Source organism: Peromyscus leucopus, chromosome 9, assembly GCF_004664715.2.
Source record: "Peromyscus leucopus breed LL Stock chromosome 9, UCI_PerLeu_2.1, whole genome shotgun sequence".
NCBI lineage: Eukaryota > Metazoa > Chordata > Mammalia > Rodentia > Cricetidae > Peromyscus > Peromyscus leucopus.
In genome coordinates this window covers 7,237,121-7,263,252 of record NC_051070.1, presented here as the reverse complement: position 1 = coordinate 7,263,252, position 26,132 = coordinate 7,237,121, and the positions used below count along the sequence as shown (strand labels likewise).

Sequence of the window (26,132 nt, the reverse complement as noted above, 5' to 3'; positions counted from 1 at the left end):
CTGCGGAGGCCAGAGAGGGTATCATATTCTTTGGAGTTAGAGTTAGAGGCAGTTGTGAGCTGTCTGATGTTGGTGTTGGGAACTGAATTTGAGTCCTCTGCAATGAGCAGCAAGTGTTCTTAACCACAGAGCTACTTCTCTAACCGTGTAAAAAGTGTTTTTAGAGGAAAGTAGAAGTGGAAATTATAAGCAAGAAAAGGTGACAGAGCAGCTTTAGTCTCCTGTGTCCATAATCCCAAACCCATGTCTCCGGGATTAACATGGACACGGCCTTGCTTTCCTGCCCCAGGGCTCATCTTGGTGGTTTGATGGTAGTCTTTCTGCTCCCAGCAAGTGTTGGGTCAACAACAAATGATGACTGTGGAAAGAATTAGGTGTGTGAACCCTGAAATACATATTATATAATGAATCATTTTACATATAACTACAATCTTTGTTTGGAAATTTAATCACTTCTTTCAGTTGAGGGAAAAAATAGGAAATAATTTTTAAGTTGTCTTTAATATGGTTCTAATTTGAGTGTGTGAAAGATTAGTCCAAAGGTATGATTAATGCCTTCTTTAAGAGAAAAATGAGGCAGACTCGTGGGCAAGACCTAAAGGGTATTTATGGAACAAAGCTAAAAAGACTATAATGATGCAAATGAACTGTGAATATGTCTTCTGATTTCCTGCAGTGCCTGGAGGGAGGAGACGTACTGTCTGTGGCTCAGAACAGTTGTTTGCTGTTGGCAGATACTGTCAGCAAATTTCAAACTTAATTCATGATTGTGGGAATTAAGAGTTTGTCTATACCACCTGGAGAACACAGAGGCCCTAATCAGTCTTGCTTACTTTAAAGATGTCTTTGGGAAAAATAAGCTACCTAGATATAAGCATTTATCCCTCCACTGTGGGAAAGCTCACGGAATATGGAAAAAGTTTCACCTTCCAAAATCTGAATCCTAGTCAACAATTTCCTACTTTGTTATCATAAATATGCCCTTGTCAGATAGTCCTGGATTACTACTTTCCGGGAAATGCTGCATTAGACACTAGATTATGAAAAATCTTCTGCCATTAAATCTTTTCTGCTGACTTTACATTAATGGTAATAAATTGGGGGACTTTGGTGCATGGTATTGACTGTTTTTAATAAACACTTATGGTTGTAAACTGATGATTTATCATTAAAAATGTCTTCATGGAAAAGTCTAGCTGATTAGATAAATTGGGAAAATATAAAAGGCAGAGTAAAGTTGACCTCAATAATGCATTAAGTATGCATTATTACAATATTAGTTGTGCATTAATTGATGTCCTTAATAATAAATTAGCATACTATTATTGTTAAATGTTCTATTATATTTTTGAAAGTCAAATTTATTGAATTATAGTATTTTTTCAGGACTATAATGTCTTGACTAACATCTAATTTATAGAAATTCTCAACAGATGCTGGAAGAAAGATAAACAATTAATCTAGTAGATTAATGTAGACAGCAATTATGAACGTGTTTTAGTATTTTAATAGCTGAAATGTTTATAATTTTATGAAAATAATTATTGAATTGTGGAGAAAACTATATTTCATTTTAGGGCATTTGACAGTTTTTGCAAGGTGTTGAAGAATAGTTGACATTTACTTTTTCACTGCTTATCATGAAGGAAATCTTACTGTGGTAATGATGGTGGGTGTAGCTGAGTGCTTGTTTGCTTGCCTAACATTCCAGAGCCTTTAGGTTTGATCTCCAGCACTACCATGAAAATAGATTTTAAAAAAATTCCTTTTTGCCTTATCTCCTTGTTTAGATCCCAGTGACACTTTGATTTCTTTTTCCTTAAGACATTTTATAGGATTTATTGAATGATAATATTGAAAAAGATTGAAGTTGTCTTGCCTTTAAGTCACTAAAATTATCTAAGTTCTTTAAAAATTAAAAGGTTCAAAAATTTATTTCTGTATTTCACTTTCCTTTAGGAGAGAATATAACAATGAATGAACCTTGGATTGTCAAACTACATTTTAATACATGTAATGAAATTAATATCAGAATCAAAAACTATATTCCCCCTACTCATATGAGAGTCAAGAGACTAGCAGTTAAACCATCTTCCTGACTATAAGAAATTAAACCTACAAGAGGCTTTGTTTAATTAATTTATTTTCAAACATCTAAGTGAGGATTTATGACCCCTTGTCCCAAAGACCAGTAAAACATTTTCAGAATTACTACATGTTAAGTATCTTTTGATTCCATGTAAGTTCTCTATGGCATGTATTTTATAATTTGTGGTTTCTGCTTGCTTTTAGTTCTCACATTGAAAAATGTAGAATCTGTTCCTAGTTCCTGGTCACTGACTGGAAACTGAACTAATTGCCAAAATATTGTCTGGGGGATGTTTGCTGGCTTGCTTGTGTTCAAGTCACTAAATAATGGACTGGAGAGGAGGGTTCTGGGGAGAAAACAGCTGAGGGGTGTTCCAGTCATATGCAAGCACCTTCTCTGCTAGTCAGATTCAGTAAGCACTGGTGTAAGATGGGTATTACATCTCCGGGGACCTATCTATTATGTTTAAGATCAAGCTAACCCCCTTTATGAAAATGCCAAATATCCCCCAGGATACATTGAATTAGGACAATGATATTCTTAAGTTCCAGTGCTCTGGTAGTTTCCATCACTTGTAATCATAATAACTATTTATAAAAATCCTTCATTAGAAATTCATTTTGGAAATGGAAGTGCATGTTTTTTTTGTACTGTTCAGCTGCATGTCACCATAGGTGAACTCTAATCACAGTGCCCTTGCTTTCTCATGTGCCTTGGTCTTAGTGTTGAGATCCTTAGCAAAGTTAGGATCTCATCCTTGTGAATCTCTTTAGTTGGAACAAATAATATATGTATCCATTATTCTAAAGATGTCACATTTCCCTAGCATTAATGTTAAAACTAACATTAAGCTATATTAGCACAGTGTCATGGGACTCAAATATGTTATCATCATAGTATGAAGATATGATTTATTTGTAACTTACCAGGGATATGCAAAAATACTGTCTGAATATATTATAGATAATATATGTGTGCTGTTATAAAATGATGTATGTTCACATCTATCATAAAGTAAGACCCGTTTTTGTTAGATATTTTATCATCCCTTGTTAAGCCAGTCACTGCTTCATACCCTAGCAAAAATCTTATGTTCTATGGTTTATTCTTTGCTCTCATTGATACAACCTATGTGAGGAAAATTGAACCCTAGAGATTTGAGCATGGTCCACAGCCCCAATTACCTATATCTACTAAGTAATAGTAGAGGCAGAAACCACACAAATACAAATCATTTTGTAATGACTCTACAACTTTAGAATAAATATGGTTGCGTCCACTCTCTTAGGGGTTTATAATACTTGCCACTAATTGTTCAGATTACACTGTGAAATTTTGACTTGGGGTAAACTACAAAGCTACCCCACCACCTACTTTCTTCTTGGAATCCTTCCTTGTCACTAATATTTTTGGAGCTCAGCTTCAGTGATTCAAGGCAGCTCACTTAACATTGGAAGCCTATGTTTCCTCATCAGTGCAAGAGATAAACTCACGTCTGATTTACATAAAGTGTATGAAATGCATATGTGTACCAAAATATATACCCACTAAAGGTAAATCTCTTCCCAAGTCCCGTGTCTAGTGATATTCCTCATTTATTGACCCAAGCCATTTTTTAATCTTAAGTTAAATTTTCATATGTTTAGTTTTCTGCTAACTTGTAACAGACAGAGAGAAAAGGTAAATACATATATTTTGCTATGTTGTTTCAATTTTAAAGAGTTTGTCCTATGAGGGGTAGGTTAGTACTCAACTCCTGGGAATATCTAAGTTATGATCCTTGTTGTAATATAATTAATATACCTTATGAATACATAGGAATAAACACATGGAATAATAAAAAATATGAGTTAGGAGATATAGGAATAGCACATCAGCAATAAACTGATATGTATACAACACTGTCTCTCAATAATTATAGATTCTAATTTCTCCCTTCTGTATATTTCAACTGCATAATTTTTGAAAATAAATTCTGAAGGTCTACATCTTACACAAAACATGAATAATATTTTAAACAATCTCTGAAATGATTTGGCAGAATATCAATTCAAAATAGATATTCCTTCTTTCTCTCACATGCTTGTCTTTTTTACTTTTTCGTGAAGAAGTGAATCATGACAGGGTCATATGTATTTGAAACACTAATATGAAATCAAAACTCCAAAGTGAGTTTTCTCAATACAGGACATTTTCCAAAAAATAGAAATATTTTCTCTGGGCAAGACTGTCACGCATGAGGTTGCATAGCAGTTTGGGATTTCACACCAAGGCAACATGCTAGGAATGCTCACATGTAGGCAGGAAAACTATGCCTTAGGAACACTGGCAGGCCGTGGGGAAGAAGTCAAGGTCTGATACTGCAGTACTGACGGTATTGATGACCAATGTCACTCACAATAGAACAGAAGCCATGGTGTGTTTTATGTGTAGATGCCTGTGAAACTGAAACATGGCAGAAATTAAATTATTTTATGCAAAAAAGTTTGCATTTGGAAGATTATAGGAGGGTGAATCAGTAGTCTTCCTAAAATTTGTTCTCTCTCTCTCTCTCTCTCTCTCTCTCTCTCTCTCTCTCTCTCTCTCTCTCTCTCTGTCTCTCTCTCTCCATCCCTCCCTCTTTCTCTTTCTTTCACACACACACTCAGAACTTGGAGCCAGGTTGTATTTCACTGAGACTTAAGTTTTCTGTTTACATACATTCACTCACTTTCATCACTATTTAAAATTCTGCATAACAGGAATCTTACATAGAAATGAAATATTGACCTTTAAGGATCTTAGTCTGAATATAACCTGTATTGTATTTCCTCTCATTTAAAACATAGCTTATCATTTGAAAAAAGAAAGCCCTGAGGATGACAATGTCTTGAAATGTGCTTTGCCCAAGCAGGTAGTGTTAAGCTGGGGAGAGTGATTGTAGATGCTTTTCCTGTCATACAGAGTGAAGGCTATGCTATTGGCATCTTGTAGGTAGAAGGCAGGCATGCTAATTACACCCTATGGTGCCCAGGGAAGAGTAATTGATTTAACAGTGCTGAGATGAGACACCTGAAGTAGCAGAATAAAATCCAACTGTGAAATGCCACGCCATGGGTGACACTGCATGTCATCTTCAAGTCCTAAGCAATACAATCTTTACCTTTACTTGCTTACAAGACCGCAGCCCCTAGAGAGTGAAAAGCCACAGGCCATTTCAGACTTGTTTTTGTTCTTGTTTGTTTGTTTGTTTGTTTACCCTTGAATTAGACCACACATGAAAATAAATGGCATTATGGGTTTTCCTCCACTAATGCAACTAATTGAATCAACATTTTTCTGGTGGAAATATCAGGTTATAGTGTAAGAAAGAGATTTTTTTTTTTAAAGGAAATGCCTTGAAACCTGACAGACAATTGTGAAATAAGGAAGAATAGTTCTATAGAGTTAAGCTTGAAAAGGCCATGGACAAGGTAGGTAGAGACTGTGTTGGTGTCTGTGAATTAGAGCTTTTCTTGGTCATGACTTCTAGAAGCATTCTATCCTCCAGGAATGTTTCTCATCCAAACCATTCCATAGCTCAAATCTGGCTTATCATGACTTTAAGGGGAGGGATTGGAATAAATAAGGTAAGGGAAAAGTACAGAATGATACTCACCCTGCACACAAGCAATCTGTAATTTTGGCAGTTAAAGCTGTCAGTAACCACACCGTTTTCACTTTTTGAGTTATCCAATTTTATAGGTTCATACCATCATCCAAAAACATCCCTTTATTTATTCTTTGTGTGTGTGTGTGTGTGTGTGTGTGTGTGTGTGTGTGTGTGTAACAGGATTGCATATGTGTGTATACCAAGGTACGTGTCTCCTTTCACTACATAGATCCTGGAAATCAAGTTCAGGTCATCAGACTTAGTGGCCCAGGTTCCTGCACCTGTTGAGCCATCTTGCTGGCCGTAAACCATCCCCATTGCACCAGCTTTCCATAAATATAAGGAATCAGGCTTAACGGTGCACACATGTGATCTAGCACTGTGGTGCCAAATAAAGACTGTTGGGAGTTTGAGGCTAACCAGGGCTATATGAGATCCTATCTCAAAAACAAAACTAAACAAAAAAGCCTAAAAATAGAATGAAAGCATAAAAGTAGAAAGGAAATGATGTCATCGTGTACTCCATCCCACATGCCTTATCTCCACCCTAACCTACGCAGGATACACTTTCAGTACTATTAATAACATGACCTTTCTGGCTTGATGGGAGAAATTTTTGCTATGTCCTACAACTTCTGTATTTTCAGGATGCCTCAGCCTGCCTTTCCTCTGTTGCTTTATTTCTCTTTGGTCCAGCATGTGATCTTCCCTTCAGCCATTCACTTGAATGTTTCATTTGAAATTTTTCTGAGATGTACTTAGGGCACCCCTTGGTACCTGAAGTTTATGGTTTGCCCCTGATGAGCCCTCTCAAGCAGTGGGCAGCATTTTATACCCCTACATTTGAAAGAGTGGCAGTTTTTATCTACGAAACTGTTCTCTGACATGTCAGCCTGCCCCACAGCAAGCAGATGTTTGCATGGGAATATCCTCTCTAGATGAATCAAATCTTCCCAAGGCTAATGCTGGCTTGGAAAGTTCTTTGGTGCACCTATGAAGCTTCCCTGAACCCCGAGCAGCTACCTTTGATGTATATTTTGTGATTAGGAAAGAAAAGGAAAATCAAATAGCATTTTGTTCAGCCAAACTGTGTCTCATAGATGAGAATTTTTGTTGACTGAAGGCTTTCTCAGATGTGAGCTTTGCTCTTTCCTGTTAAACAAAGGGTTATACTGATATTGCCTTTTCTTTTATTTCTCCTGAATTTTATTCTCTTTGATATGTTAGGACATGATATTTCATCAGCGAAATGGATAACTGTCTTCCAAATCTCAATTCTGTTTGGTTTCCTGAGAAATAAGTATCACCCAGGCATAAAATCCTTAGTTCAAAGAGTCACTCTTCAAAAGGCAGATGTCTAAAGGCCTGAAGAACATGAAGTGTGATGCTGTATTGGTGGACATTAGTTTTGCTTCTTTAGTAGCAAACTTATTAGATAATGACACACCCTTAGACAAAAGCATTATCTTATAATTTAATGATTGTTCTCTTTCCTCTGTTTCTATTTTTGGTCTGTTTGATAAGCATATTGTTAATTAGCCTAGACTGGCTGTCTTTCTTCCTAAACTTTCTAAACTTCTCAAATGCTGAAATAACAGTCATCTACTACCATGCTTGGCATAATAAAATTTTTCTTGTGGCAAATGGATTAAATCATAATATCTTAGTTTCTGTACTCAACAATGAATACTAATTTAGACAAAAGAAAGACTAAGATCGAATAAGCAGGCCATCATTTTCAGCCAATCACCTTCCAAATGGGATTGCGCCCAGTATATAAGAATTCCCTTGTTAGGAGAGGAAAAGGCCCAGTGAAATCACCCCTAGTGATAGGAAAATACAATTCCATCTCTGGAGATAAATATTATGTTGTCTTTGGTGAAGAAGGAGGTCCAGTAGGAGGATCCAGCACTATCTGTCTGTGTCTGTCTGTCTGTCTCTGTCATACATCTATCTATCTATCTATCTATCTATCTATCTATCTATCTATCATCTATCTATGATCTCTCTATCTAATATGTTTTTCTCTTTTGTAAAGTTACACCACACTTTTGATTACTAACTATTCATTGCAGAAGGCACTACTGTGTGTTCAATAAATTAAGTTATAATTCCAGTGTCTAACAAAATAATTGACCTCAAAAATAAGATAAATGAATAGGCTTTTCAGAGCTCATGATTAGAATACACTTTCCAGTCTCTTTATATTAGTAGTTTTCAATTCAGTGATTTTCCCATTCTTTTCTCTCTTCTTTCACAATCTATGACACCTGTCTCCCTCCTCCTGGTTTAGCACCCAAGCTCTCTTTACTCTTGGTACTAAAATTAAAAGGTTTTCCTTAAGATATTTTAATGCTTGGATATTTAAATAATTTTATTGTTCCATTTTAGAACCAACTAGCTAGCTATTTATGAAAGGTTTTTGTTAGGTACTTGATTTCATAAAGTTATAAGTCAAGCTGATATGCAATGTATATAATTATCTGCTTTGATACTCACCTTTACTATATCTTGAAGGTTAAAATTTTTATATCTTTAATTTATATTTTCTTAGCTAAGATTTTAATTGTAGAAATTTATGGGCATTTTGATAATTTGATACCTATATATAGTGTGTAATCATTAAATCACAGTCATTTCTATTTCCTTATCCATAAGCACATTTAAAATTATTGATTAGCACACCATTGTATATATTTGCATGTGTGATTTTCAATACATATATCTAATATATCCTAATCAAATCAGGAATGTTAGCATTTCCATCTTCTTCCCAGTTATAGAGGTTTAATAATATGTAAAGAAAGTTTACATATTTTAGAGAATTAATAGAGAATAAATAAAAATATATTCTCTTGCTTGAAGAAAAATTACATAGATTCTATTATCCATGGAGACTAAATAAACTGTTAAATTTTGATATGATCCAGTCTCACAGACTATTCCAAGGAGGACTTGAGATAAGCCCTACACTTTTGCATTGTGCAGAGACTGGACCTTAGAAGATAGCTCTCAAGAACTTTGGAAATAATTATATTATATTCTAAAAGCAGTCTTGTTTCCTGGAACTGAAAAGTTGGGAAGTGCTGTGGAATGTCTTTCTGTACTCTGCAAATATATGTTGCTCTGATTGGTTGATAAATAAAGTCATTTGACCTATGGCAAGGCAGCTTAGAGGCAGGCAGAAAATTCAAAGAGAGAGACAAGAAGAAGGTGGAGAGAGATGCCAGAGAGCCACCTAAGGAGTAACATGTAATGGGACACAGGTAAAGCCACGGAACATGTAGCGATGCATAGATGAATAGTTATGGGCTAATTTAAGATATAAGAGCTAGCTAGCAAAAAGCTTGAGCCATGGCCATGCAGTTATAATTAATATAAGCTTCTGTATGTTTCCTTGGAAGAGGCGAGTGGGAGAGATTTGTCCCGACCACTGGCAGGCTGGGGCACAGAAAAACTTCCAACTACATTGGCACCCAACATGGGGCTTCTCATGGGTGTGCACCATGGCCCGACTGGCTCAGTTGGTAGAGCATGAGACACAATCTCAAAGTCATGGTTTGAGCCCCATGTTGGGCGCCAAATTAGACAAATTTCCAAATGGTCTTATTAAACAAAAAACATGGAGCCAAATATAGGGGTGAAAGCCTTAGAGATTGGGGAAATAGGGAAAGCCACCAGCCAACCTTACCTCACCAACTCTGCAGCTTTCCAAATGGCGCGACTGCCTGTCTACCCAGGCTTTATATGCCTTGCTTTTCTGCTTTTTTGGCTCTCTTAGCCCAGCTACCTCTCTTCCTCTTCCTATTCAGCTGTGTCACTGTTTGTCTGTACAGACCTTCAGGTCTCTATGGTTGGTACTGAGATTAAAGGAGTGTGTCATGACACTTGGCTCTGTTCCCTAGTGTGGCCTTGAACACACAGAGATCCTGCCTGCTAAGGGATTAAGGACGCATGCTGCCTCACTTCTTTGTTTACTTGAAGTGACTGGCCTTTTCCTTCTTATCTCCCGGCAAGTTTTATTTATTAACACACAAATAAAATGTCACCACATGTCTGTGACAAACAGAATTTCTATATTTATGAAGCATAATGTACAGAAAGAAAAACTATGGGGAAATATGCTACAAATGGGAGGAAATATTTAATCCTTTATTAAATTGGAAAAATCCTATTGCAATTAGGGTTAGCTAATGTCTGTTGGACTGGAACTAGTTTCCCTATTTTGCATATTTTCTACATACTAAACTTTTATTAAAATAAAAATACCAATATAAAAAAGTCTTTCTCCAAGAAAGACAACAGAGTCCTCTTTAAATCTGTTGCTTGGACCTTGTTTGAAAACACCATAAAATAGCTTTCATCAGTAGGGACACAAATTAATTATCTGGAAGATGTTTAATTCCCAATGAATCTGGAAGTTCTAGACTCAAATGCTCACTCAGCCAATTTCTGAGAAAAACCAAATTAGTTTCTAGAGACACTGCAGAGGAGGATTCAACAACTTTTGCTTCTGTGTTTTCAAAGAATATGCCTGGGCTCACAAATGAGAGATGTTTTCTAGTTACTACTTGGCGCCCTTGAAACTTGTGGGTCTCCATTCGACCCTGTGCCTAGAAGGGAGGACATAGCTTCCAGGTACAGAAAAAAACCTGATAGACTCAAAGGATCTTCTGCTCTTGGCCCTTTCTCACTCACTTTACACTCTAAAAATGGGATGAAAACCTTGATGTAGCTTTCCCCAGGTGCTCATTTGTAGAATGACTTCTATGCTTATGTATCTCTGGCAAACTTGAAGGAACACCAGTGAGGCTGCCTGCATCCATTGCCTCTAATTACATTTTAGTGTACCAGTAAATTTAGAAACACCCACATGTGGGAAGGAGGAATTCTTTCGTTGATATGTGTTTTTCACATAAAAACTACAAATCAGAAAGGCCAGCTGTCAGTATTTTGCTCAAAATCTGTAAAATGATAGCTCATATTTACAATGATAACCCAAGATATCCTGTGCTTTTCTAATTCAATATAGCCACCTTAGTTATGTTCTTCATAGCTTTATCATTAAGTGATAAAAATTCCTTGCTAAGTCTCTAGACATAGTCAATTGAAAAGAATTTGAGAGAGTCAAAGATATTGCATTAATTTTAGCACACCTTTTCCAAATACAAGCAATTTGAGTGAATTACAACCTACTGCTAAACCAGCTTGTCAATAGGCAGAGGAAATGTGTTTATCAGTATGCATTTGCTACTACATTAATGATAACCTTTGTCCATTATGTTTGCAGTCTATTTTGGTCACCCTCTATCAAGTCATGAGATTTTCTAAAATTCAGTAATACTTGGAAGAAAAATTGAGCTATTTTTGGAAGGGCATTGATTGGTAATCTAATATTAACTGATGTGTTTTAAACTGTAAGTCATGGGGCTTTCTGATTTCTTTGTGTACAAATAATAATAGTTGTAAATTGAATTGCATTGCTCCTCAATAGCCGGCTAGTAGCTTAATCATAGAATTGTTTTTCCTGTATAGCTGAATGTGCTGCTGCTGTGCTAAGAATGTAGCTGAGTGGTAGAGAACTTTCCTAGCATGTATGAGGGACTAGATTCGAGTCTCAACATCACCAAATAAAGAGAACTAAGTTGTTGAGGTAAATGGTGATCCGGGGCTTTCTACAGATAATTTGTGACTTCTTTCTTAATTGCTTTCTAGAATTTTTCCGAGAGCTGCTGGAGAATGCAGAGAAGTCCCTAAATGACATGTTTGTCCGGACCTACGGAATGCTGTATATGCAGAATTCGGAGGTATTTCAGGACCTCTTCACTGAACTGAAAAGATACTACACAGGGGGTAATGTCAACCTAGAGGAGATGCTGAATGACTTCTGGGCTCGGCTCCTGGAGCGGATGTTCCAGCTGATAAACCCCCAATATCACTTCAGCGAGGACTACCTGGAATGTGTGAGCAAGTACACAGACCAGCTGAAACCCTTCGGAGATGTGCCCCGGAAACTGAAGATCCAGGTCACGCGCGCCTTCATTGCGGCTCGCACCTTCGTCCAGGGCCTGACAGTGGGCAGAGAAGTTGCCAATCGAGTTTCCAAGGTAACCGAGGGCGTGTCATCTCCATAGTTGGTCTTCCTCTTTTCTTTAAAAATGATAAGGTTTAGAAAACAAATCAAAGCAAACATTCTCATTCCAAGTGGACTCTGCTCTTAAAGGCATTAGGTGAATGTCCAAGCTTAAATCTGTTTTTTTTTTTCCTTTCTTTTTACAAGAAAAATAATTTCAAGCAATTCCATAGGGTTTGGCAATTAATGCAAATATTTATCAACAGTGTAGCAGAGTTTTCATGAGGAATACTGTTCAAGCAAGTTGGCTTGCAATTAGCATCACGACATCAAAGACTAGGAAATGATAAATACTCGTGCAAGAGTCCACTCAGGTTCTAGTATTCCAGCAAATGAAAAAAAATCTCCCAAGGTGCTGAGAGTAGAAACAGGACAGCGGCACGTGGAGTCTCTTCTTTATCAGAGTGATGTGGCTCCTGGACAGTGAGCGTGGAGCCCTCGCCTGGCACCTGCGCAAGCAGACGCCCATGGGGTGGAGGTGGGGTACTAATGGATACAAAGTGTAGGTTCTGGAGGACAGTCCCTTGGGTTATCCTTTATCTTTGTAATTCCATGCTGTGTGTTGTGTTGGACTTATGAAAAAGATAAATCACTAATCCACTTTGGGGCCTTGAGGATAATGTCTGTAAACCTTTAATGCAAGGGATCATTCTAGGCCACTGGCTTTCCACATTGAACATTTCCTGCGTAGAGCATATCTGCTTCTGTTTAAGCTCTGCCTTGACATTTAACTGCTCTTATGAGGTGGGCCTGCCCATTTATGAGGTCAGCCCTACAAATAGCCTAAAAAGATGATTTATATAAGAAGTAAAGGGAAAACAATATATAAAAGGGGCCTGGTATTATCTCTCTTAAAGAAGGTCATATTTGTACAAAGATTATTGCCAAACAGTATTTTTTTATTGCAGGTCTGTGCCCAAGAGCCACAGAGTTGCTTTTTCTTTTTCTTTTCTTTTTCCCCTACTGGTCCTACCCTGCAATATTTATTTTTTGTTCTTCCTTTTTATCTCATCATTTACCTCTTGGCATAAAGACTGTGTAGTCTACACTCTTAAAGATATCTCTCTATGGTATGACAGAAAATCACTAACAATCAATTTTTAGAAATTATCAGTTTCTAAAAAGTTACAGCATATGGAAGCATTTTTTTAAATAGACGTTTAAAGCAATAAGTGTAAGGAATGCAATGATATAAAGGTCATATAGCTAAGATGGTTAATGTAATATTTATCATTGGATATCAACAATATTTGACCTATCAAAGGAACAAGTTCCTCAGAAGTGGTTCAGTGTGGAAGCAGGCAAGTGGAATAGCAAGAAGATATATGATTCCACAGGGATGGTCTGTAAAATACAAACAAGTCCAAGAAGAAAAGGTAGGTCCTATATGCTGTGAACAAGATATATCTTGCTGTAAGGAATAATTTTAATTAAATTGCAGTTCAATAACTTAAATTAGAATGTAGTCACGGGTTTTAAAAGGGAGGCCTTCACCCTTGTTGAAGGATGAAATGTCCATTTAGGAAGCATGATGTGAAAAGCATGGATGAGTCTATGCACTGTTTCTGGTTGTTTGTGTTGATTCCACCTGAATGTAGCATGGTCTTGGAAGATTCCAAGTTGATGAGAAAGTATACATTTTCTTATAAAACATCTAAGAAGATAATGTGAAATTTAGTCTAATGACTGTTTTTACTTTTTTATCAGAGGATGCCTTTAATAACTGCCTGGGATTCTTTGCTTGTTCTTTCTCAGGGTGTTTTACTCTTGGGTATCTGTCAGATTCTATCATGTCCCTGTTAATGTAGGACATCAGAGACCAACCATGAGTAGAATGTCACCTTCAGATTTTCAGTTTATGAGGGTTGTACTATACAAAACCAAATTCTTTCTTTCTCTAAGCAGTAGCTACAGAGGTTTGGGGTATAGTTTGTGGATCATATAACTGAAAACTTCACTATTCAATAGAGATCTTGGCTTGACTGACATGAGCTTCATTAGTCCTAACCACCTAAAACATAAAATTGTATTGTCATTTGCTCTCTGAGTTTTGGAGATAAAAAGATAAGGTGGTGTATAGATATGTGGGTGGGAAGATAGATGACATTTGGGTAGTTAAATGGTAGATAGAGCTTCACATTCAAAGAAAACTGGCAATTACTTTTATCAAATAATTTGTAACTCACAGATTTTCAGATTTTCACAATTTCCAGATTATCTATAGTAGAATAGAAATGCATCCATTAGTTCTATGATGCCTTTCTAATTACTGTGTAAACCAAGAGGAAATTATTATAAAGATTAAATATACCAAGAGGAGAACAAAGCAGTAATTTGATGTTTAAGCCCTCTACAAATCTGAAGTGTCTATGTGCTCTGCTGATAGGGAAATTAAGAGTTGGTGGGATGGTGACAGAAGTTTAGAGAATTCAAGGAAAATTCAAAGGTAAATATCAACTATTCCCATCATTGTGTTTTGGGAATTTGGTTCCCTTCAATTTCTCCTCTTATTTCAGTGACAATTTAATTCTTTGAAAGTATCATTAATAACTTCTAATTAATTGTTTTGACTGGAAAATGTGCCTCTTTGGCAAAACACAGCAGTATGAGACAAATGTTTTGACAGAACATAATTGGGAAATTTCTTATTAAAAAGTGGAAGATTAATTTGTGGGCCTCAACAGAATTATTTTTTAAACTTAGGTTTGCCCTCTTATGGATATAAATGATGCTTTTTCTATCCTAAAAAATAGGGAAATAATATTTTGTGACTACAGCCAAACCTCTACATGAAGCATTATACAATTCTCAAATGAAAAGCTATGATCAGCGACCTAAGATTTATTTTCTGTATGAATCACTAGTTTTGAGTATGCCAAGAGTTGCACAACATTGAGTGTCAGGATCTTTCATATTTTTGTAGAGTGAGTATAACACCCCTACTTTAACTAAACTAATTGAAAACACCTATATAGTTGAACACATCCATACCCTATAAATGCAGTTCTTCTCCAAGTGACTGATACATATGTGTCCAAGTAGACACGTAGAAGAATTTTCAAAAACATCTTAATTGCCCAATCTAGACTCTATCAACAATGATCTCTGCACTCCATGGCATCCTTTGGAGCATGAACATGAGCTATACTATACTCAATGTTTGGATCTCACAAAGCTTCTTTCAAGAAGAAAACACACAAATCACCAAAGATTACTCACCATTTATACAAAACTGAAACAATGTGAGGCTAAGCAATACTACTCAAGAATGTACAAAAAAAATAATAAATGTGGTAAACTCAGAAACTTCAGACTGAAAACAAAAATTGTACAATGGTATACATGATGTTGGGACATAGGGTCAAGCAGTGATATAGTGAAACATTTGAAGTTATTGATAGCTATTTTTAAGCTGGGTACTAGATATGGAGGGCCAGTGAGGTGTCTTCATACATTACATGTAATATTTTTTAACCAAAGAAATTAATGTAAGGAAATTCTTTACCAATTGTCCAACCGTGCCTCTTTTTACCTGTGTAGGTATAATCATGATTATGAATTACTCTTTTTTTCACTTGCTAACCCTTCTTTAGATTCTGATGAATAGTTCTTGTTAGATATAACAGGCAAGTTTCTAAAAATGAATGTACAAACCAGCTTTGATAATGCAGTACTTACTACATTAAAGCAATGGAGTAAGTCTATTTTTCATCATTTTAACTCTACTAAAGATCCATTATTATCCTCCTTTTATGTACACCCATTAGTGAGCAGACACATGGATGCTAACAGCTACTCTAAAGGCTATCCAGAAAGTATACACAGGGTTTCCTAAAGAGATCTTCACTGCATGTCTGCTCACATGAAGTTTCTAACATTCATCACAGAGGCTAGTGTAGTAATCACTCTGGTGTCTTCTCTAGTCTACAATGACGCCATTCACAGACAAAAAGCCTGACTTTTTCTCATTTCTTTAATAAAAGTAACAGCCGAGCCAGGCATGTAAGTCAGTTAATGAAGTGTTTATAAGCATAAGACCCTTAGTTCAAACCCTAGAAGCCACACACACACACACACACACACACACACACACAGGGGGGGGAGGGAGAGAGAGGGAGGGAGACATTGTGGTGGCACAGGCCTTTAATCTCAGTACTGAGACATGTAGTGACAGTAGGGCTCCTCTGGGGCTCACTGACCAGCCAAGCTAAAGTACTTGGTGAGTTCCAGGCTAGTGGGAGACAGTGTCTCAAACAAAATAAGAAAATAAAACTGGTGGTGACACCTGAGGAACAATACCCACCACTGACTTCCTGTCTATGCCCAGATATACACAAGCAGAGGTATAAGCACAGACAAGTGTATTTGCTTAACACACACACACACACACACACACACACACACACACACACACACACAAGTTACTTTGGTAGGTAAAAGCTGAAAATTGTGCCAAGATCAATCACATCAACTTTGCAAGTCATATCATTGATTTATTTCATAAAAATTGAGTCAGTAACAGAGCTGAGAACCATTGCACCTGGAGTATTAACAAATACTGTCATTTATATTTCTATTCTTTCTTCTTTTACTTTGAAAGGCAAGTGTGGCTTTTCAGTTTTAGAAAAACAAAGGAATTTTTATTCTGCTTGTGTTTTCTGAGGGTGCTGGTGCTTTTAACTAAGAACACTAAGAAGTAGACCATCTACCACAGTAAATATCTCTACTTCGGGCCCTTCTGACCACAGTGGAAAACCATTCTGAAAGAAGCACTGTATATTCTACTTATGGGGGAAATTGTATTCTGTTTTAATATTTGAAGTTTAGAAAATTTTAAGATATAAAATAAGAACATCTGTGGTACCTATCACCTGAATTATTAGCTTCCTTCTTTCTGTGGTGATGTTTTAATTCGGTTTATGACATTTTCTAGAACTGAAAAAGACCATAAAAGGCCTTGAATGGATGAATCCTTTTCATCATTCACCTGGGGCTTGTGTATTCTCTGCTGTGATTGGGGATTATCTAATGGAGGAAGAAGCCCTGTTTTATAGAGAGTTAGAAAAACGAAGTCAAGGCCACTCACGGTTGCTCTTTCTCTGTTATGTTGTTTGTCTGCAGTGGGTGAACTGCATGTGTTTGCTCCTCAAAAGCACCGGAGTGTTTCTTTGTACAGACATTTTCTTAAATCAGCACCTATCTATTCTCTCTCTCTCTCTCTCTCTCTCTCTCTCTCTCTCTCTCTCTCTCTCTCTCTCTGTGTGTGTGTGTGTGTGTGTGTGTGTGTGAGAGAGAGAGAGAGAGAGAGAGAGAGAGAGAATTGTGCACCATCAAACTCGTGTGTGTGTGTGTGTGTGTGAGAGAGAGAGAGAGAGAGAGAGAGAGAGAGAGAGAGAGAGAGAGAGAGAGAGAGAGAGAGAGAGAGAGAGAGATGTGCTTACGTGCTTGCCATGGAGCATATGTCAAAATCAGAGGACAACTTTTGAGAGTCAGTTCTTTTTTTACCAAGTATTCTCCAAGTGATGGAACTCAGGTCTTCAGGCTTGGTAGAAGGTGCCCTTACCTGCCTCCAGCCTTTAAAAAAACATTACTCAAGCTGAGTAAAAATGTACAAAATAATTGTTGGACCAGACAGTTTTAACTTATAAGTTCCCTTAGATAGTGAAGCTTATCTCTTCATAGTCATTGCTTTGTACTTTATGCCTTCTGATGCCACATGCTTGAAGCTCATCATTTGAAGCATCATTTCATACTTCTCCAGTACTGTTAGGTTCTGCCTGTTCTCCAACCATCCTTCTCCATCAATAGGGCCTGTGTCATCTGCTAAACAGCAACATCTCCTTCTGCATGTTGCTTGCAGGCTTAGAGTATACCAAGTTCTTCTCTATTCCTGAAACATTTATTGTACTGTCTTCTTACAAGATATAAAAATTCTTTTTGCTTCTCACTCTCTCATTAGTAGTTCCAAACACCTTAATTTGCTTAAGCTTTATAGCTCAAACAAAAAGTAATTAGCATATAAAACACACCAAACAAAAGTTTACTGAGAAAAATCTGTAAAACAGCTGTAGTTTCCTAAAGATCAGACAAATGGTAGGTTATTGTGATCATCTGTCTGAGTGCATAAGAGGCAGAAGTTGACAACTGGGGACAGGGGAACAAGAATTTCATTCCCAAGCCTTCCTTACTCATGGTTCATTCATTCACTCCTCAGAATGAATAAAATGTTAAAGATTGATTCAGCAGGAAGAAAGGCACCCATTTTAATGGAATTGTAGCATAATTCAAACGTAAGTTATTAAAAACAGACATCGCTTAGACTAGAACAAGAAGGGGGTGTACAAATAGCTTCTAATGGACTGGAAATCATTGGTTTCATGCCTCCATTTTTTCCTCTTCTTAACTCAGTCCATTTCCAAACTTACATTTCCAGGCTATACATCTTTCAAGGAAATCTTAAAATTAGTAAGGGATTAAAATTATTTTAATAGAAACAATCAAATTCTTTTTTATTTATTTATTTATTTATTTATTTATTTATTTATTTTTTGGTTTTTCGAGACAGGGTTTCTCTGTGTAGCTTTGTGCCTTTCCTGGGACTCACTTGGTAGTCCAGGCTGGCCTCGAACTCACAGAGATCCGCCTGGCTCTGCCTCCCGAGTGCTGGGATTAAAGGCGTGTGCCACCAATGCCTGGCAACAATCAAATTCTTTTAATCAAGATTCATCTTTTCTCTTACTTCTCTAGACTCCAGAGTAATCTGTCTCATTTACTACTAGTTCTCATTGGAGAATTCATTTTTTTATGACACCTACATTTCCTTCTTTTTGTGATTTTCAAAGCTAATTACAGAACCTGGGACATAGTAAAATCATACATTTTCAATAAATCACTTTAATAAGCCATTTTGATACTATGTTTTGCTGTGGCTATTACGCTATATAAATAAAACACTGATGGCCAGTGACCAGGCAGGAAGTATAGGCGGGACTAACAGAGAGGAGAATTAAGGGAACAGGAAGGGAAAGGGAGTCACTGCCAGCCACTGCCATGACAAGCAACATGTGAAGATGCCAGTAAGCCACAAGCCACGTGGCAAGGTATAGATTTATGGAAATGGATTCATTTAAGCTATAAGAACAGTTAGCAAGAAGCCTGTCATGACCATACAGTTTGTAAGCAATATAAGTCTCTGTGTTTACTTGGTTGGGTCTGAGCGGCTGTGGGACTGGCGGGTGACAAAGATTTGTCCTGACTGTGGGCAAGGCAGGAAAATTCCAGCTACAATGTTTCTTAGTACTACTGACAACATTGTTTTGAGAAAAGAGCTCCTGGGACACAGGCAGTTTTCAGACTTGCTATGGAGAGGAGGATGAGTTGATCTCCTGAGCCTTCCAGGCTCTACTTCCCAGGTGTTGAGATTCCAGGTGTGCACTGCCACACCCAGGTTCTGTGTCAAAATCAGAACAATGAGATTCAAGTGAAGTATTACGCCATCCAGGAAAATAGGTACGTCACTTTGTCTTAGGAGCGTGGAGAAACCAAGAAAATAGACAGCAGACGTGAGTGTGAAACTGGAGAATAATGTTCTAAGGGAGCAATGGGCTCTGGCTATTTCTTGCCAGGGTCTCCTGTCATGGAGTTGTAGAGATAAGGCCAGGAGGATTTGAGTTATATAGCGTCATCATCATTTCTAAGCTTTAGGCCTCTCAAAATCTTTGCACAAGCAAGGACTTTTCAAAAGACAGTAGATGAATACATAATTTTACTTAAGCAAGATGGTCCAAAGAGAGTATCAACAAAGTGAAAAAAAATATGTAGGTTCTGGGTTGCGAAGCTCTTACAATTGACCAGATGAGAGGCAGTGAGTTGTGAGTCATAGCAGATGTCGAACCAAGTGGGGAGTCCCTCTAGTAAAGCACAAACTCCTTAGCCGTAGCTAAGGTGTGGCCCAGTATCAAGCAGGGTTTTAAGACTACAGTTTGTTTCCATTTAGCAATAACCTTGTGCTGATGGATGTGAAAATTACCAAGACATAAGTGTTTATTTGCAAAGCATGCTAACTGTAGCATGAATCTTCAAAGTTCTTATTAATAAAATCAAACCTGAAGCGAGTTATTGGGGTCAATGCTGGTAGATCAGAGAGACAGAACAAGCCACAGCTATCTCACCTTGCCAATTCCTCAGCTGGTCCTGTTTCCTCAGACTGGAAGCCTCTGAGTCCTCATCCAGAATGAATCCCAGCTGAACTGTGCTGCTTCAAAGCCTGAAAACTTAACCAGCTGAATGCTTAACCAGCCAAATGCTTCTAGTTTCTAGTCCTCATGCCTTATATACCTTTCTGCTTTCTACCATCACTCCCTAGGATTAAAGGCTTGCTTTCTGGGATTAAAGGCGTGAGTCACCATGCCTGGCTGTTTCCAATGTGGCCTTGAACTCACAGAAATACCAGATGGATTTCTGCCTCTGGAATGCTAGGATTAAAGGCGTGAGCTATCACTGCCTAACTAGTGACTTTTCTGTTTGCTGACCCCAGATAAGTTTATTAAGGTACACAATATTTTGGGGAACACAATACCACCACATATAACGTGGGAAAAAAGAAGCGAAGACCAGACAAATTACCTGCTCTTTATATATTTAAAAGGATTTCTGAAGAGGAAAGCAAATGCAAAGACCTATAAAAGTGTGACTTCTGGAAGGAAAACATGGAGAGAATATGGGAATGTGGCTGTAATCAACAGAATCAGTGGCTCTAAGTTGTTTAGTGTAGTAGAAAGGGCAGTAAAAGCAGAGTATAGGTTTTGGTCATGAGTACATTAACAGCTTCATTTAAGCCTACATGAAAGAAGTGGTTTTTCATTGGTTTCATGATGTCTAATCTCTGTCTAGATATGGTCTATAAACTCTGGCTCACAGACCAGCAAATGTCTGTGAATGGAATGGCACTATTTTGCAATAGGGAAAAACTGAAAGTATTTTTTGTTTTTGTTTTAATCACTATAGCCACTTCATATTTCTCTGATGGGCAAGGGACCATCAGTAGCATACTATTAAACTCATATGCTGGAGTCTTTAAGAGAGAAGAGTACCATGATCTAGAAGGGAACTGTATCAGATTAAAGTTGCATAGCTTTAATATATTTTGGAAACAATAAATGCTTATCCAAAGATGCTATAGATATTTTGAGCTATCTGCATAGCTTGAAATACACTGTTCTGGAACAATGCAAAGAATGGGTAAATTTTTTACATACTTGGTTTGATTTCATTGGTATGTTTGACTTTTACCTTTTGTCTATTCAGTTTTCCTTTACCATGTTTTTTAATGACCAGGATTTACCCCCAAGATATAGTGTCTGTTTTTACAACCATGATGAACTTAGTAAAACCAATTTGAGTGGCATGTCTACTGTTTGCCTATGCCCCACAGTAAGAATTCTTCTGGGGCAATGGGAAATGTGTGCTACAAACAGACAAGCTATCTTTGTTACTAATAGGGAACATCCACTGGTTGCCAATTAAAGTACATCACAGTTTGTTTTTAACCCAGAGGATAAAACTCCAGGGCTGTAACTCAAAGAACTGTGCTTCAAAAATAACTTCATAAGTAAAAGTAGAAATAAGACATTATCCCAGTGCCAATGATGCTTCTATTATTGGATATTTATCTCTAAATGCACTCATGTAATTCCTGCCAGAAAGCTCTAGGAAACAAGTTGTTCTAGCACTAAGAAACATGTAATTAAGTCCCCATCTAAAGTAGATTCGGAGTACAGACAGGAGGTAGCCAAGGGTGTGTGATATCATAGGCCAAACTTGAAACATTCAAGGATTTCTCTTTTATTGTTCCATTTTCCAAGATTCAATGTTACAAGGACATTCCCACATGTAATATCAGTGCACTGCAGAATTTTAATAAAGCTTGACAGACATATTGCATTATCAATGCTCACATAGTAAAGAAGAGCTTAGGTATAGCTGTCACATGCTAGCATATTTTCAAATGAGTTATTGGGTCATATTGATATTTATTTGTTAGAATGATGGGAGGTGCATTATTATATTCTGTGAATTTTTCTCTACTCTCATCTTTGTGGTGACATGAAAAGGTTAGTCCTTTCCATGTATGTGTATTATAGCTCTTTAACTGGATCGATATTCAGCACAAACAGGATGGATCAATTCCCTGTTCTGAATACTGTAATCATCCCAAACAATGTTGAAAGTCTGCATTTTCTTGACTCTAACTGGGGTAGCCAAGAGTGAAAATGGACAGTTCAGAGTGTCAGTAATAGGATAATGGTGACCTTGACATTCAGATGGAAGTAAAGCTATAGCCTAAAATCAATTGAGACTCCAAGTTAACATCAGATGACATTTAAGTATGTTGCATAAACAAAAAATTTGAACTAGTTTTTGCCCTTGCAGGATGTGCTACATGTCAAAAAAAATGCCACTGTCATATTTAATACTCAGCAGAGTGCAGTGGGTTATGTATGGAAATTTCTTCCCCTCTAGTTCACAATATCTGACAAATTCAGAAGTACAAATGCCTCTGTGTTCATTTCCTGTGGAATTCCTGAGAATAAAAAACATTCATTCATTGAACACTTTAAACTTTAATAAATGTATTAATTATAAAAATGTTTCACATACCATTCTCATAACAAGTACAAATATGTCTTTCTGTAAAGAAATATGTTTATTTATAAATAATATTGTGTTAAAACTTTTATTTTTCTCTTGGCTTTGTAAAAAACATATTCTCTTACTAAAAATATATCAAAACATAAGTCAACATTTATTTTACTGTATTTTAGTGAAAACTAACAATGTTTAGTGAGAAGTACTTGATTCTGTTGTGCTGTGGAAAACAGCAGAGAAGCAAGCCCTGCAGAAGTCTCCATCCCCTCCTTCCGAGGATTTTGTCATTTAGACCAGCATCTGGGCCAGCGAAATTTGGACTGCACCTGCAGCAAAAAGTTTTATTGAAAGGATGAATCCTATGATATCCTGCCCCATTTGTAGGCAGAAGATAACTCCATAAAATATTCATGGCACTATTTCTATAAAATATTTCAAATATCTACTTGCATTGGAGAAAACTGTATCCTGACATTGTGGCTTGGATGGAAGAGAGAATCCAAGTAGAAAGACTTCTCTATTTGTGCAGATTTGTTTTCATGTTCAAGATGGAGCTTTTCTCCCCTCAGCCATACCTGATATACAAAACCTTTACTACGGTGTCAAACTTTCTGCTCCATTCTACCCAAGCCCTCTGTCTTGATCAATTTATAGTCTGTCGTTTGTATTGTGATTATGGGTCCAGAAGAAGTAACAAGATGACATAGCCCTATACAGTCACCCAACCCAATGTGCTCTCACCTCCTCAAATCACAAAGAAAATTTAAACAAAATTGTCACTCTAACTCAGATAAACTTGATATTTAATTTTCTTTGGTCATGGGAAAAACAGTTTTGTAGATTTTCACGTATTTTTTGACTAAAATCAATATTGATTGACCAACCAAGATTGTTATTTTGAAAATACAGAATATAAAGGGGTAATAAATAAAACCCCTATGCAAGTGCTGTGTAGAGATGAACGTCCATTGATCATTGTAGTCTAAGGATGACAACCAAAGCTAACACACTAAGCAGTGCCATACTGAGCCACCTCCTGCTTATGACTAATTTCCAAAGCTTGATTCTAGTGCACTTGTATATAATTTTGCATTGCTAAGTCATGTAAGATGTTCAACAATGAGCTCTTCCTTTTGAACTACCCCATGCATTTCATGGACCAATGATATTTCTTTAAAAAGCAATATTCCTTAAATGTTTTTGTAATTCATTATTTGCTTCTATTGTATCATTTGTATTGTGAATATGGATCCAAGAGAGCTAAGATGGCAAAGCCTTATGGAACCATCCAACCAAATATACAATCAACCATCAAAAGGGAATATCCACAAGTTATAATCATGTGCATATTCTTACTAAGAAAGCAATGGTTTCAAGGTGTGTGTGGGGGGTGTGGTATGATGTTCATGGGTGTCTGCGTGTGGGTGTGGTATGTAATGTGGTGTGTGGGTGGGGTGTGCATGTATGTTTTGATCTTACCTCAACTTTACACTTCAAATTTTATGGTAGACTAGAACTACTTATTTCACTGTTTATATATTTCAATGTTGAAATTTACTGACAACTTTTTTATACTATAAGTCCATGACACACACACACACACACACACACACACATATGTACACACACATACATACACACACACACACACACACACACACACACACACACATATATATATATATATATATATATATATATATATATATATATTTCCCCAAATATATATTTCCCCAAAAATATTTGAAGGCATAAAATGGAGGAAGAAATGAGAGCAAGGGAAAAACAGTATTTCCCATCAAGCCAAACATTTGAGTCTAAATCAAATGGCAACTGGTGAACTTTGTTCTAATCTGGCCCATGGACATGTTTTATCTGGCATGCCTTCTTTAAGATTTCAAACGTTTTAAAATTGGGACAACTGATATAAAATGTGATTTCTACATTTGGAATATTTGACAAAGCTGGAACTTGTGAACACATAGCAAGAAACTGAAGTTTCTAAATGGTTGGTTTTCTATGATGTTGAACATCCGCGTCCCCATCCAGTGATACAAAGCTGGTCTGTGGAGCACTTGGCCTGATCCTGACATTAGTGTTTGCTACCATTGATTGCAGTGATTGGCCTTTTATTCCTAATAGATGGATCTGTTTCTGTATCTCTTCCTTTGGCAAAACTGAAGACATGAAAATCAAATGAGGCCATGTTTGGGGCGCACACAGACTTTGTGCGGGCAAGGCTGTTCAACACATTTAGCATGGTGCTGTGCTGTCTTTAGAGAATACATTCAGTGAACTTCACCTGCAGCTAGTACTTGACCCCTTCGGCTTTGACTTAATAAAGGCTCTGTAAAGCTTTGTGTCAGCCATCAACATGAGGTAAGCATTATTCCTTAATCAGGTGACAACAAATCAATAGCTAAGAAAAGCCTGCCATGTTGCTGGGACCAGGAAGGAAGCCTGCCCACTCTAAGATCCTCCGTGTAGTCACGGCACTTCTAGTAAGTTCACTTCCACAGAAATGGCTCTTACCACGGGCCTTTACGTTCCGCTTGTTAACACCATCATGACATTATCAGGACCAAAGCATCTCCCTTCTCACATGAATGGAAGTGCAGGAATGCTTTCCAGCCGAGCCTCTGTGGCAGGGCCTGCCCTTTAATGAGTTCTACAGGGTAGCTAAAGTTCTTATCTCTTTGATTAGATGAGGACTCTGGATTAGAATGGCAAGGCCCCTGAGCTATAATTCCACTCTGCCTCACTCAAGGATGAAGATTTTCTTAGGACATAAACCTCCACAACTTTCAGAAACACATGAAATAGAGTGCTTTCAGCCACATATATGCTTTATAATTCTACATATAGAAACAACAAATGAAAAAATTAATGATGTTTTATTTAACACAGTTTACTCAAAGCATTGGCATATGTATATACAGTCAATACAATATTGATGTACACATCTTAATTTTTAGAAGATATTATGAACTATGAGTTAGAGCCATGGCTCAGTGGTTAAGAGCACTTGCTGTTCCTCAAAGGACCCAAATTTGGTTCCCAGCACCATAAGAAGGCTTATAACCACCTGCACCTTGAGCTCTAGGAATTAGGTATGATCTTCTGGCCTTTGTGAAAACAGCTTGAATGCACTTCACATATGTATGTGTGGGCAAAATCTCATAAAATAAAAATAAGTAAACCATTTTCAAAAGTGTAAATGAAAAGTTAACAATAGCTTAGTATATACCTTTTAAACATAGGCTCTTGAAGGTTATCTATCAACAAATTCAATGACTCAAAAGACTAATTTGTGTCCAAGGAGAGTAGAGGGTACTGCCTATGCTTTATATAAAGTGAGTTGTTTTCATGTAATAGCATTGATTTCCTGAATTTTGTGATTACATGAATGTACATTTTGTCATGTTTCCATTATGTAGTTTGTACAAGTCTCACTTTGGATGAGCATCATTCCACAGCTCAGGAACCACACATGCCTAATACCTAATGAAATGGACAGTGCACAGATAAAGATTGAATACATCATACTTCTACTTAAGATAACAAAAACTTGAGAAGTCATCCAAGAAAGACTAATTTTGTAGCTAATTATCCTCAAAGTTCCACAGGCTACA

General features: G+C 37.0%; 1 protein-coding gene across 2 annotated transcripts in view; it reads left to right on the top strand.

Moving 5' to 3' along the window:
• Gpc6 (glypican 6) overlaps positions 1–26,132 on the top strand; it is a 1,063,315-nt gene that overhangs the window by 506,710 nt on the left and 530,473 nt on the right. For both annotated transcript variants that reach the window (XM_028868307.2, XM_028868309.2), the window contains exon 3: positions 11,436–11,827. In XM_028868307.2, the coding sequence (XP_028724140.1) occupies positions 11,436–11,827 (392 nt within the window). The remainder of the gene's footprint in view (positions 1–11,435; positions 11,828–26,132) is intronic.